This window comes from Heterocephalus glaber, unplaced genomic scaffold, assembly GCF_053883595.1.
Source record: "Heterocephalus glaber isolate CG9 unplaced genomic scaffold, H.glaber_assembly_v1.0 deba00001594, whole genome shotgun sequence".
In the NCBI taxonomy this organism is placed as follows: domain Eukaryota; kingdom Metazoa; phylum Chordata; class Mammalia; order Rodentia; family Bathyergidae; genus Heterocephalus; species Heterocephalus glaber.
Window position 1 is genome coordinate 5,730,308 of NW_028258369.1, and position 14,921 is coordinate 5,745,228.

General features: G+C 41.9%; 1 protein-coding gene across 9 annotated transcripts in view; it reads left to right on the top strand.

Annotated features, from left to right (window-relative positions):
- Pcyt1b (phosphate cytidylyltransferase 1B, choline) overlaps nucleotides 1–14,921 on the top strand; it is a 100,706-nt gene that overhangs the window by 27,074 nt on the left and 58,711 nt on the right. For 3 of the 9 annotated variants that reach the window (XM_021250183.2, XM_004872232.3, XM_087193616.1), the window contains exon 1: nucleotides 3,350–3,603. The exons of 2 other annotated variants lie outside the window; for them this stretch is intronic. Coding sequence is in view for 3 of the 7 variants with exons in the window: in XM_087193616.1 (XP_087049742.1) it covers nucleotides 3,585–3,603 (19 nt within the window). In the remaining 4 variants the exon portion in view is untranslated. Of the gene's footprint in view, nucleotides 1–3,253; nucleotides 3,604–14,921 lie in introns of those variants that run through there. 4 more of the 9 variants (XM_004872229.3, XM_004872230.3, XM_004872233.3 and 1 more) reach the window with 4 other exon arrangements.

Genomic DNA, 14,921 nt, shown 5'->3' on the forward strand with positions numbered 1-14,921 from the left:
TATTGGGGATTGAACCCAAGGCTTTTCTAGAGAGCTGTAGCTCACCATTTGTTTATGTTACTGGAGATTGAACCCAGGCTCTTTGCACTGAGCTACACCCCAGCCCTTTTAATTTTTTTTTTTTTTTGGTACCAGGGCTCGAACTCGGGACTTTTCGCTTGCAAGGCAGGTGGCAGAACCACTGAGCTAAAGCCCCAGACCTTAAATTTTAAAAAATATGTTTTGAGACAGTCTTGCTATGTCTCTAAGCTGTGCTTAAATTTGTGACCCTCCTATCTCAGCCTCCCAGAGTGCTGTAGTTACAGGCATGCACTACCATGCCTGGCTCATGGAGCTTTTAATGATGTTAATCCATGCATAGATTTTGTGTAACCGTTACCATAATCAGGATACAGAACAATTCTGTCACCCCAATAAACTCCTTTCTGCTACTCTTTTACTTTCACCCCCTCACATTCTCTAGAGGGTTATGGAATAGTTAATTCTATAGTGCGGAATTAACTGGTAGTTCTCAGCTAATTGTCCAAATTAAAATAACTCATTCAAGTATTTTTAAGATGTTCCTGGATCAGGTTGCAGTAGCAGCCAAGACTGAACTCCGACGTGGATGGATCTAGGATGGGTCCCTCTTACAGTGGTACCCAAGTCTACTCCCATCAGGCCTTCGAGACATGCTGGGATTCAACCACTGGGCTGCCGGGAACTGAAGACTAGGCTGGGGTAGGATTAGTGAACATGGAATTATTTTGCAGAGCTGACCCTCAGACAGAAATCTAAATTGCAAGGTTCAAGTTCTTGGGATGGATAAGGGTCTGACATGGGTGCCACAATGAAGATACTCATCCTAGGCAGAGGCAGACTTTTGGTTTGATGGGACAGAAGATGAGGAGAGGAGGAAAAGGGGATCTACCCACTTTGAGCCAGAAAAGGCCAGGGCTATAAGCAGGTACTCCGGGCTCTGGGACAGGAGGGGTTCACAAGGACCCAGCTAGACACTGAATTCTGCTAAATAAACAGGTGACCTGGAGAGCCTCCTGGTCTAAAGAGGGAATTTAAAGGACTGATTAGAAACCAAGCTGGCTGTTCAGTGACCCAGCAATCATTTGAAAGTTAGGCGCTTCCTGATGTGACTCTAAGGCAGTGGTTCTCAAACTGTAGCAAATGGCAGAGTGCCTCCAAACCCAGGAGTTTTTGTTAAAACCCAGATGGCTGGGCTCTACCGCCTCCGTTTCTGACTCAGAAGGTTCAGGCTGGGGAGTGCGAATTCCCCACAAATTGTCAGGGCTGCTGCAGCTCCTTGAGGGGCCACACTTTGGGAAGCACTGCTCTAAGGCAAAGAAAATATTGAGATTAGAATAAAAATCTCACTTTCATATCACTCAGCATGGGCAGAAAAGGGGCTTTTAAATGTAAGGCAGGACTTTGCTCTTCCGTGTTGATTGGCTCCAAAGAGCTAACCCTGCAGTTTGAGGCATTTTGTGCTTCCAGGAAAGCAGGTAGGATAGGAAGGAAATGATCTCGAGTCTTCAGAGGACCAAAACATCAATAAATTCTTGCCTCAAGTAGAGTTTTCTTGAGCATAGGTAATACTTATCAATGTTTCAGAATCTATAGCTGTCAAACTATGCAATTCTCTGCTGCAGGATTTTTTTTTTCTTATTTTGGGGTCAGCCAGCCCTTTCTGCTTAGTTGAGGAAGGACTTTTCCCCCCCAGTGCTGGGGAGTGAACTTAGGGCCTTTGCAAAATGTGACCTCCAAACCTATAGCATCAGCATTGCCTAGGCACTCATTTAAAAACACAAGTACCGGGCCGGGGATTTAGCTCAGTGGTTTCGCTGCCTGCTGTGCAGGCACAAGGAACCAAGTTCGATCTCCGGTACGAAAAAAAATAATAAATAAATAAATAAACACCAAGTACCAGGCCCATCCTGGACCTGCCAAACCTGGTCTGGGGTCTGGCATGGGGCCAATAATTTGCATTTTTACCAAGTTTCCTGGTCATGCTGATGTTGGAGCTGCTGGTCCCAGGCCACACTTCAATGAAAACAAAAATTGAAAGATTTAAAAGCCCAGGAACTATAAACAAAAATTGAAAGATTTAAAAGCCCAGGAACTTGTCTTAAGAGGATTCCTGCCTAGGTTCTTTTGCTGCTATACCTTCTGCATCCCTGCCCCACCCCAACCCTTCAAATGCCAGCTCTGTTACTGATGAGCTTTGAGACCCTGTGTAATCTGCAATTTCCTCATCTGTAAAATGGGGATAATAATAGGATCTACTTCTTTGGGTTCTTATGAAGATTAAGCAAGATCTAGCTAAAGTACTTAGTACCATGTCTGTGCTTAATAAATGCTAGTGATAATTTTATTACTATTAAACATATGCCATTTGACTAGAACAAATACCTTTTTAAGTTCTTTTCTTTGAGTGTATATCTTCAGAATGGTCCTCTTCAAAAGTGGATGTTCTCTGACAATTTAAACATCAAGGCACATCATCTTTAACATCTAGGATGTTTCTCTGGTTGCCCCAAGCACTTGGCTGAGAGCAGCGTGCTTATGAAATGGGACCCAGGACTGATCAAATGGGAGCAGGGAAACAGATCAGGGAAAATGGAACCATGCATTGAGAAGCAGGGGGAAGAGTAGCTGAAGGAGGAAGCAGTTGGGGAGGGCAGTCAGAGGTGGGAGGCAGGCTGTCAAAGACAATCTACCTCCTTCTAAGTTCCTCCTAGGGGAGCCCCAGGGACAGACTCCAGGGCTACATTAGGCCCCAGGGGATCTGTCAGCGTTCCTGTGGCAACATTCAGGTGCCCACAGTGAATTCCCTGAGAGGTCCCTGGAGGCCAGCTGGCAATTGGCACAGTGGGTTTGGGTTCAAAAGTGGCTTTGTTTTCAGGACGACCCCTATTTGGCAAATATTCCGACTACAGTACATCAGACAGTCATGTCAGGGACATGGTCCTTTTTAGTGGAGGTCTGCCGTGTGCTTTCTCGAGAGGTCCTAGGCCCCTCAGGAAGCGCTTTTATCTTATCTGGATAGTGCAGCCCTGGTCCCTTGCCCAGAAGAGACCGAGACCTTTGCAACTGTATTAAATAGGAGAAACAAAAGCAGCAAGTTAGGGACCCGTGGGTACGGCTGGCCAGCCAATGGGGTCCGGCCGCTCCCCAGCGGAGTGGTACTATGATGACAGTAGCCAACCAGCGCGCTCCATGCAAATGAGGATACTGTATCCCGCACCAGCCGCTCCAGTGCCGCCTGGTTGTTATAGTGATAAACTGAGGCCTTGCCTCTTGGCTTCTCGAGAAAGAACGGGGCGGGGGGGGGGGTTGTGGGGGTTAACCTCTTTGCTTCCCCCGGGGAAGACGGAAAGAAGGGGAAAAGAAGGGGGATGGGTAGGGAAGAGAAAAATACATGACAAAGAAAACATTCTGTGCCTGGGAGGAGACTCCCAGAGGGTGTAGAGCTGGAGGGAGCAGTCACTGGCCATGCCAGTACTTACCACTGATGCTGAGTCAGAAACAGGTATCCCAAAATCCCTTTCCAATGAGCCTCCCTCAGAAACCATGGAGGAAATAGAGCACACATGCCCACAGCCTCGACTGGTAAGTAAAGACAAAGGATGCAAATGTATGCGTGGCTATGGCACAAAAGAGTTCCTTATGTGCCTGCAGCCAGCGAGGAAAGGATGCTTAGAGGATTTTCATGTAAATGAGACTGGAGCTACAGCCTAATCCTTCTCAGCTGTTCATACTTAGCTTCTATACCGGGCGCTGCTCTCAGCTTACAAAGCGTTATTGTATTGGCTGGATAGGAAACGGACTGCTTGGGATATGCTGTGTGTTTGTCATTTGGGAGGAGGGGATGGCCTGTTTCCTCTTAGGTGTATTCTTGTCTGGAGGTAAAAATCCTACAGTGCAATTAAAATATGGTTTTCTCTTCGCAAAGCTTGCAGTGAGTCCCTCGTTAAGTTAGAAATTCTAGCTCAGGAATGATTCGGTCCTCAACTGATTCCGTGCGTGTGTGTGTGTGTGTGTGTGTGTGTGTGTGCGCGCCTAATGCCAATTTTGGAGAAAACGAAAACGACACAGAAGCAAAACTTCCCCATTAGATCGCAAATTTCAAAATATGTAAATAGATAAATCCTTCAATGAAGTATTTAGAAATAATGTGCATTCAAAATGAATTGTAAAAATCTCCGGCGTGTGCCGTGAGGGTTTCTATTCAGGTAGTGGAAACCTGGGGACTCTACCTTTATTTGGAATGGGGATCATGCTCTTAATAATGAAAATGTGGGAACGGGGCACTCAGTGCTTCCTTCCATCACAGTAACTGGTATCCCAAATCTGATTAGTTTCTGTATCACTTCCTCATGATCCCTTAGGTAGATGTGGAAGTTTGTTCTCCACTTCAGTGTGTGTCCTCAAGGAATCAAAAGCATCAAATGGGTGATGGGTTTTTCTATGGCTCAAAGTTCGATGGAACATGGGGAGACCTCTCTTTGACCCCCAAATCCAAGAGTTGTCCTTTCTTAGTAATTTCTTGCAAGCTGAAAGGTGCAATATTTCGATTGGCTGAGAAGTTCTACCCTGGGAAGAGGTTTTTTAAAAAAAGATTTTGTGATGTAGCATTTTCTGTGAACTCCCAAAATGAAGGTTTACAGTTTTCAAAGCCAACTCATCATTTGACTGTTATTTCTTAATAAGGGCCCCTAAGGGTTTAAAGGCAGGCTTAGGACAATTTCCTAAAAAGCAGAAAAACAAGGGAAGTTATATTAGAGCCCTGTGGGCTTTTTTGAACTAGGTTTCTATTTTTTAAACATGTTTTTTAAAGGGCAGTTTAATCTTAACTGCTTCCTAGACCTTTAGCCAGTTACTGAATGAAATATGCAACATAGCAACTATATTTTTATAGACTATAAACTATCCCAAAATGTGTGTTACTCACTAAACAAATCATGGTTTAGCAATGGAAAAAATTGGCCACTAAAAGTATGTTACAAGATCAGTGAGAATATATGTTTAAAGAAAACTCAATTGTTCAAATTTGCATCACAAACTTTTGTGGCAAATGTAAAGGGCAGGAGAAAGGCAGCATCCAGCTCTAATTGATGTGTCATTTCAGTCTCTGTGTCTACTCCTTGTCCCTTCCCTTGTCACCTTTTAGTTATTCTGCTCCTTGGTTGCTTCTGCCTGAGAGAGGTGGGCAGAGAAAGTCAGGGGAAGGAAGAAAGTTCAAGTTGCTTTCCTCTTTCACTTCGGACAGCTCATCCCAGGTGGCAACTCACAAGAATCCTGTGAAGCAGGCAGTGTTTATACCCTCACCTCCTGCCCATTGTATAAATGAGAGTGAGTGACTTCCCTAAGGGTCACATTGGTTGGAAGGGGCAGAGGCAGGAATTGAACCCAAAGCAATACAGCTCAAAAGTGAAAGATCTTTCCCCTTACAATATACTCTCAGCAAGATACATTCTTTTCTGCTCTTTTTGGCCTTTCTGGTTTAAAGTATATTATGCACCAGCACAGGTATGATAGGGATGTACACAAGTTGAGGTACTGAAGAAATTGCTTTGATCTACTTTGATTAACATTTTTCCATGTTGTCCATCATTATACTGGGCTACTGCAATTGGCTCTGCTTAAATAGGAGCTTGCAGCCTATTTATAAACCACTATTCATTTTTTGAAGCACTTTTTTTCTTATTAGCAAACTTTGATTGCTGTGGGGTTAGTTATATTCTAAATTTAGATTTACACATCATAGACCACCTTTCCTTTGCTAATGATTTTACTTTATTAAGGCACATGTTAACTGCTTCACAAAGTTTGTGGATTAAAGAGAGTGAGTGGCACAGAAAATGTGAAATTAGCCTTTCTTTTTGTGGTTTTTAGTAGTTTCTGTTGACTTTTGTTGTAGACTTATCATATCTTCATCTTTCAAATTATATAAATTCTGTGTGTCTCCCACCACTCAAGCATATCATTCTTCATCACATGTCACTCACTTCCACTATAGCCATCAACAGGGTGTGGCTACTGAGTTGCTTAACTAACTTCAGAAAGTGCGTGAAGGATTTGAAATGGACCTGCTCAGGAATAAAACTCTACCTTTAGATTCCCCTTCCTAGGATGTCAGATTCCTTCTCCGAGTTGTTGAAACAAAGGAGGCAGCTGGCATCCTTGAAGAAATAAAACAGGATTCTAAAGAAATCTATATTTTAGATCCCTGTGAGGACCAAATTGAAATTGATACTGATATAACTGAATCATATTTCAAGGCTAAGTTTTTCTGAGAGGAATATATGTAGTTTCCTCAACTGCTCTATTCTTCATTGGAGGAGTAAAGAAGGAGAGGGATAGACAGAATGCAACAACACTGCTGAACACTGCTTTTCTGATTAGAAAAGCAATACCAGAAAATTATTTAGGTTTTGGGATAGAGCCTACATGGTAAGAATGTAATCTTATTACCCTTACCACTTTACCATAGTGTTCTGGTTTGAGTGGTTTTTGAGAACTCTTTTTTCCATTGTTACAATATGTATTCTTTTTTGTTGTTGATGTTGTTGTTTTTGGGGTTTTTTTTGGGGGGGTACCGGGATCGAACTCCAGAACTTGCGCTTTCGAGGCAGGTGGCAGAACCACTGAGCTAAATCCCGGGCACAATGTGTATTCTTAATCCTTGACTGGTTTTCTGTTCTTTAATATTTTCCTGCTTAAATGTGATGTGAGGTGGGTGACTCATGAGCTTGACTGTCAAGAAGAGAGGCTGAGTGGCCTTGGGTGATATGATGCAACAGATCTCCTTAGAAACCTACCTCCTGAGGGATGAGGACCCCCTGTGGGCAAGAACTGTCCTCATGTCCACCCAGCCCTCTGATTATGCAGAGATAAATCCTATGGCCCCAGCAGGTGCTCTGTACGCCCTTTCTACCAAGGCCCAGCCATTGGTGAAAGCTGTGTGCTTCAGGAGTTGGTTAATGACCTTGGTCAAGTTCTTCCAGGGGTGCATTCTGCTGTCAGAAGGAAGTTGTAATTCTAGCCTGCAATAGTTACTTCCATGAAGATGGATGTGCCACGGATCAACTGAGAAGGCCTTGGGGAAAAAAAAGGTTGGTTCAATATGCCATGTTAGCAGGAGTTCATTTTGGGCTTTCCTTCAAAGTGGAGCAGTGCCAGGAAACTGCTGTCTTGCCGAAGGGGCATTATGTCAGTTGTGATGTAGGATGCTCACCCACTGGTGCTCAGAAAGATGACTGGATCTCCAGATATTTCTTTCCTAGTATCACCGTCCATTTAACCACTCAGAGCAGCATGCATTTTGAAAGTGAGACACGCTTAATGTTCTGTGCTGTACTGGTGAAAACAAACAAACACAAGCTTCCTTTGGCCTTTACTGTGGTGAACTGGAACTCTGCCCAAGATTATTATTAGACATATTTCTGCTGATCTCTCTCCAAATCCAACATCTATTTCTAGCAGATTGATAACAGTCAGGTATATTGAGCATGGAATCAATGAATTCACTTCTTCCATTCTTTTAAGTTTGCTTTCTCACTATCCCTCCAAGCCCCCAATTGCCTCATACTAAATATCCATGTAGATGAAATAAACCTAAATCAAATATAAGATAGGCAGTTTCTTTGTTTTATTTTGATGCTTGAACATACAGAAATTAAAAGGGTACATATATCATCATTCAGACAGTGAGAAGAGATTTAAAGTATTCAGTGATGCAGGGCTTCAGAAGGTACTTGAGAGAGGGCCAGTGATTTAGCTCAGTGGTTTCACTGCCTGCTGCACAAACTCAAGAGCCTGAGTTCGATCCCCAGTACCCCCCCCCCCCAAAAAAGAAGGTACCTGAGAGAAAGCTCAGTCCCCTGAAAACCCTACCAACAGAATCTGCCGGATCCAGATGGTTAGCACTGACCAAACACAGCAATGCACTGGGTGCTGCGGAGAGAAATAAAAGAAGTGAACCCTTACATTCCCTGCCCTTAAAGATTATTTCCATTTACTAGAAGGCAGGGATTTGGTGTGTGGAAGCATGCAAGGATGCTGAAATCCCTTAAGAGCCTTTCTGTAAGTTTGACTTTAATATATTGGACTTTCTTAAAAGGCTGTATTTTATCCACTGAGCAGCAGTACTTGCCAGCAAGAACTCTGTTAACCTGATCCCCAAGTTAAGACAAGTTCCTGCATTTGAAGAAAAGATTCCACTTTCTGGCTCCAAAACATATTTGGGGACATAGAAAGGATGAATCTGTTTTTGAGGGGCCCTCAAGCCCGCCTTGTAGGTGGTATACTCCAGCCTCTAGACCAGTGCTGTACTATAGAAACACAACTTGAGCCACATACATAATTTTAAATTTTCTAATAGCCACAGTTTAAAAGGTAAAAAAAAAAACTCCAAGCAAAACTAATTTTAATAATGTATCTTATTTAATGCAATATATCCCAAATATCATGTCAATGGGCAATTAATACAAAAATTACTAATGAGATATTTGACCTTCTTTTCTCCATATTAAGTCTGAAATCCAGTGTGTAATTACATTTCTAATATGTCTTAATTCAGACTAGCCAATATCAAATAAATAATTGATAATTTGAAATAGGAAGGAAAGGTCCAAAGAGGTAGGGGAAGTGGGAGGGGAAGGGGAAAGGAAAGAAGGGAAAGGAAAAATTATGAGAAAAGGAAAAAATGGAAACAAAGTCTTTGTAAATAGGGAAGGGTGCACAGGGAATGGGGGAAAAATAAGAACCAAGATACATCATGTACAGGTACAAGTTCCCAATGATAAATGTAAACGTATTGTATTCCTAAAATGTACCAATAAAAGAATTTAAGCAAAAAAAAAAAAAAAATAACAGACTAGCCAATATCAAGTGCTCAGTGGCAACATGTGGCTTTAGAGGGATCTTAGACACTTGCCTGCCCAGCCCTGTGCAGGATGAGCTCTGGGAGGCCCACAATAATAAATGCTTTTCATGTTATATGGTACACACATACTACATAATATGTAGTCATTATTAAAACCAAATATTGCTTTACTTCATATGTCGCACCTTTATATTTTATGCTACCCTCTTCTGTTTCAGTGAGGAGGTTTTTGTGGGAATCTAGATGAGTTAAGAAGTTTGAAGCTCTAGCCGGAAGTAGGAAGGAGAGTTCTGGATGGACATGGAGAAGTTAAGGGGGTAAATGACCTATTTTTGATCATTGCTTCTGAGAGCAGGGCAGGGTAAGGGAAGGCTCAGTTTTCTGGCTCCAGTGATGGGAGTCATCACTGAAATGGGAACACCTGTAGAGAAAGGTTTGTGAGAGTGATGTTGGCGACACCATGGAGACTTGCGCTTGAAGGTGTCTCGTTAATGTTTGGTTCTGGAACTCCAGAGAGACTTTGAAACTGGAAGTGTAGATCTGGGAGAGAGCAGGATGGAGGAGATGGATATGACATTGATGACAGTGAAATTGAGTCACCTTCTGGACTGAGAAGAAAGTGGACTGAAATGATTAGCAGGAAGACTGCCTCAGGATAATCCCACCACAGGGCTAATTCTAGAAAGAAATGACCCCAAGCTGTCCTGTCAGACTCCTAGGAGAACAATAGAAGAGTTGTCATTTAAAGCTATTGGAACCCCCCTTATATCTGCCTGTCTCTACATGAAATCTGGTTAAATTAATCCACTGTATTCCAGAATCTTTCCAGGATGGAACCCTGAGGAGGATCATTTAAAGTGTCAAAAGAGGAGGGAACATGAAAAGAAGAGAGAGAGGTTATTTTTCAAATGGTGTGGAGGTCAGGGGACGAAGACGAGGGTAAGTTCTATGGAGAGAATGTTCAATAGAAGGAAATGCAGCAGAAAGATCAACTGAGATATAAGGAAAGAAGGGCCCTGGCACAGTGGTGCCATGTTGGGTAATCTCAGCACCTACAAGGCTGAGGAAGGAGGATCGCCATGAATTCGAGGCCAGCCTGGACTACATAATGAATTCAAGGATAGCCTGAACTACGTAGCGAGACTTTGTCTCAAAAAAAAGAAGAATTTTGGATTGGATTTAGGATTCTCCCTAAATCAGTGGTGATGTTCCCATGAACTAGTGGAAGTAGAGGCTAGATAACCGTAGGGTGAGAAGGTGGGGAAGTGGAAGCTTAACTGAGAGGGTAAACAAAAAGAATGGATAGTGTCCAGCGATAGGTAAACCAGAGTTCAGGGTCAAGAGGCTAGCTTTCTCCCTTTTTTCTTTTCTCCATCTTTCTCTCCATTCACCCAAGAGGCCAACACTTTTAACATGATAGTGACTTGCACTTAAATATAAATGCAATGGGAGAAGGAGAGGGTAAAAGAGACTGGGACAACTGGTGAGGGGCTGGGCTCTAGTGCACCTGTGGAAGGACTGATTGGCTTCAGGCAGGAAAAGAGACACCTCTCCCACTGTGGTGGTGAGGATGCTGGCATAGATGGTTTGGGTAAGAATAAGTCATAGGAAGAAGGGTACTAAAAGCCGAAGACCCCTCTTACCTGATAGCTTGTGTTTTATCTATAAAGGTAGCAAAGTCATGGTGGCTTAGCTTCGGCACTTGCAGAAGTGTACTTCTGTGATAGCCTGGGAAGTTGAGTTCTTTCCTGAGGCTGCCAGGCTGGGTTGGTTCCTGATGAGGTGGAGTTGTGAGACCAAGTGGATCTGTTTCCTTGTGATTTCTGCGACTCCCATCAAGGCAAATCCAAAACTGCCCAGGGGAACTGGACTGGCCCATAGGAAAAGGGTCAAGGGACAGGTGAGGGAAATAGGTTGATACTTGGTCTCTCTAGAGCCTTCAGACTCATTCCAGACTGTTTTTGTTGTTGTTGTTTTGGTACCGGGGATCGAACTCAGGTCCTTGTGCTTGCAAGGCAAGCGACGGAACCACTGAGCTAAATCCCCGGCCCAATTCCAGACTGTTTTGTCATTGAATTGTTGTATGGACTTAAGCAAATCACTTTTCTTTTGTGGACCCTAATTCCATCACCTACAATGGGTGATGTCTAGTTCTAGACTGTGATTCTTGCTTCTATCACCATGGAACGTGGTCTACCCTAGTATTCTCTGCTTGACCTGATTCTTCTAGCAAAAGTCAGGACTACCCTACTACTCATCTTCATTTTGGTTTTTATTCGTTTGGTATAAAAATAGGTTGGACAATCTTACAGTAAGATTCATTGGCTAAATATGAATAACAAATGTTCATAAAGCACATTGGAATTTCACAATAGTGCTGTATAAACCTCTTCATTGTCTTCCACTTTATTCTTTAGATGCTTTCTCAAAAATATTGAATGTATCCTGAATTGTATTTGGAATATTCTATTCATTGTTTAAAGAAACCTATGTTGAATCTTTTCTTAATGTGAACAATGGTCTCTTCATTTATCTATTTTATAATACTGAAGTCTGAAACATGGGGTTTTCTTTGAGGTATGGTAGGATGATGTTGAACAAAAGGGGACTGTCTTAACAGTTGCTGTCCATCTAAGCTCAATACTTGGGGTTAAAGCCCAGCAGTGGGGCAGGCCTTAGTCCTAGGGACTCTTGTCTTCCGCTGGTGCTCACAAGAAGCTTCTCCATGACCCTTAGGGAAATAAAGGCAGGAAAGGAGTTATTCTGTTTGATCAATGGGGGAAGGATGAAAAAGAGAAACAAGGAAGGTAGGAACAAACCAAGTCATTGCAAGCTAGACCTATTTTCTTCCAATAATCTCCCAGGTAACAGCCTCTACCTTGCTAGGGTCTGATTACCCGTTGCTGGCCTCAGACCATAGTATTATTGTTTTAACATTCCTACCTTCCTCTTTATCACAGCATGAACCAGGTTGTATGGGAGGCTGGGGAAGCTGACCTTGCTTGGGGATAAAAAGACAGTTTAGCACTCAACGATCTTGAAGGCAGACTTGAAAACACAGTGATTAGAAAATAAAGCGGCGAGCCCTGGTAGTGTGTGCCTGTGTAATAATGTGCAGGGCTGCACAGGGCTGGCCTATTGAGCGGGATTCATTTTCATATAATCTCCTCCCTCCCGCCAAAGTCTTTGACTTGGTGTTTTTGTTTTCCACTCAGTAATTCATGCATGCTGAACCTGACATCAGCGTAAAAGGACGCTGAGGGTTATTTAAACTGGCATTTAAGAAAAATAACAACAGCAATAATAGGTTAATAGAAACATCATGAATGATTTGTACAGCTTATTGCCAACCAAATAATGTTGAAAGCCCATTCCTGTTACACACAGGCTTCTGTGCTTCATTTCTAAGTGTGCCTAATATTGACTGTGGGCACAGTCACCTAATAATAAATTTTATTGTACCTTCAAATTGTTTAGTTATAAGGTAATTGTTCTATACAAGGTTCAAGGCTAGAGGTCTCACTCACTTTTCTCTGTGGGCAAGTTGGGGAAATGGAATAACAATTCATAGTGCAAACTGTGTTGGGCAATGTGTTGAATTTTCTCTATGTGTTATCACATTTCAATAGGCTGCAGACCTATGAAAAAAGAATTACCACACCCCATGTTATAAGTACAGTAAGAAAGCCAAGAATAATTTCCCAAGATCAGATACTAGCCAATTAAGCTGAGATTCAAAATGAGCTCTGTCTGACTTCTAAACTCCCCAGTTTCTACTACACATAGTTTTTAAACGTCAGTGATCACAGTCACCTGCTCGAGCCCCCAGGTGATTCAGAAGCAAGATGTGAGCTATGCTGGATTTAGCCTTCCCATATCACATCTTCTGCATCCAGGACCAGGAGTAGAAGCAGATCAGATGGCCAAGCTCTTCTCAGTAAAATTAGAAATGTAAATATTTTTAGCCCAGCAATTACACTCCTAGGAAATATGTACATGTGGCCACCAAAAAACTAATAAAAGGATGTTTGTAGCAGCATTATTCATAATTACTCCAAACTGGAAACTACCTGAATGCCTAGCAGAAAAGGAATGGATAAAGTATGTTGTATAGCAATGAGAATGAAGAATGTACAACCACCCGAAAGAATGTTGACATGTTTCACAAACATAATATTGGATGAAAGAATCCAGACATAAAATAATAATTACCACATAATTCTGTTTCTGTAAAATAGAGCAGGCAGACTCCCCTATAGTGTTAGAAGTCAGCAGAGTGGAGGGAGCATAGGATGGATGTTGGCAGTGGCTGGTTTATTAGATGTGGGTGTTACATGTACTGTTTGTGAGAGTTCATTGAGCCACATGCTTAGGATATGTTTACTTTTCTATATTATTCTTTAATAAAAAGTTTGGAGCAGTTCTGACCATGGTAATAGAGAAAGAATGTGCTCTACCACATAGTTCCCATTTCCAGGTAGTTCTGCTGATCCAATAGATAACATTAAGAAGTGGTGTCTGAGCAGACTTAAAGTTATAGCTCCTGGCTGCCAACAGAACTTCAATGTGCTTGATCCCATGAGGGGCCAGTATATCCAGCCCCCAAAGTAGCCTAGTTGAGGCCTTGAACTGAATTTTCCTTATTTCTAGGACCGATCCAGTTCTAGCCAGGTAATCTGGGAATTAAAATCCATGGTCCCCAATTTATATTCTTCAGTTTCTATATTCAGAAGGAAATGAGTGGCAACAATTAGCAAGAGTGTCTCGGGAACTACAGGGCTAATTCTAGAAAGCAACTGACCCTGAGCCATCCTACCAGCTTCTCAGAGAGAGAAAAACAGAAGAGCTCGAATTAATTCTATTAGAATCTCCCCTACATCTGCCTATCTCCACATGAAATCTGGTCAAATTAATTTATTTTACCTCACAGTCTTTCAGGATGGAACCCGCGGAACAACATTTAGAGAGCCAGTAGAGAAAGGTTCAGGACAAGAAGACAGAAAGGTACTTCTCAAATAGGTGGGAGTTCAGAGGTCCCAGGGCAAATCAGTCACCTTACTGGTAATTATATTATTTTCCCATAAAATACTATTTTTGCTAAAGAAGTCAGCTATTTTGCAGAATGTATCTTTCTAGAAAGATTTTTTGCTTTAGTGGCTCAGAATAAAGGACTTTTATTATTGAAATAGAATTTAGCAAATACTTCAACTTGAGGCATGTTAGAAATATCTGTACTTCCATCTAACTATATAGCAAACCTCCTACACTGCATAATTTGTTCTAATGCTTGTTTCTTCCAGTGTTCAGCAATGTTTTCTATATGTCTTCTAAATATATTTGCTGACAAGGGAATGCACTTTAGTTTGACATCCATTTTTTCTTACACATTAGAGCAGCTAGTTTTACTGTGGCACGAAGAACAGATGTTTTCGCAGTGGTACAGGACTTTGGTTTTTTTCTCTGTTGAATCATGGGAAACTCAAAAAAGGCTTCTCAACATCATTAACAATATTTTGTGAAGTACTACATTGAATATCACATGACTTGAAAGATCAAAACATGGAAACGAAACAATCATAGAAGTTTGTATTCATGTTCTGGGTGCTTCATTTTAGAGTATCATGATAATTATAATAGCTTCATACCATCATTAGCTAATATCTCAAGGTGCAATGTATGCTCAAGGTGAAGTTTAATGTTAATGGTGGCTGATATTTCTAATAGTCTTCTACATGATAATTTTCTTTTTGGCACCGGGGATCGAACTCGGGTCCTTCCGGTTGCGAGGCAGTGCATGATAATTTTCGATTTGGCTGTCTTGTCAGATGAGATTAGGTCATTGCTGCTCATACCTGATAATGTAGCTGATATAGAATTCACACAAAGAGTAAAAGGGCCAGCTCTGCTATTTTCTTATCACTCACTTGTGTTCTTGTGTTTGTGTTATCTTTGCTTCCCTACTTCATTGCGGGAATGTTTTAAGCTACCTGTTGATCTTGTGAGCACTGGTTTACTTAAAACTAAATATAATCTACAAAGA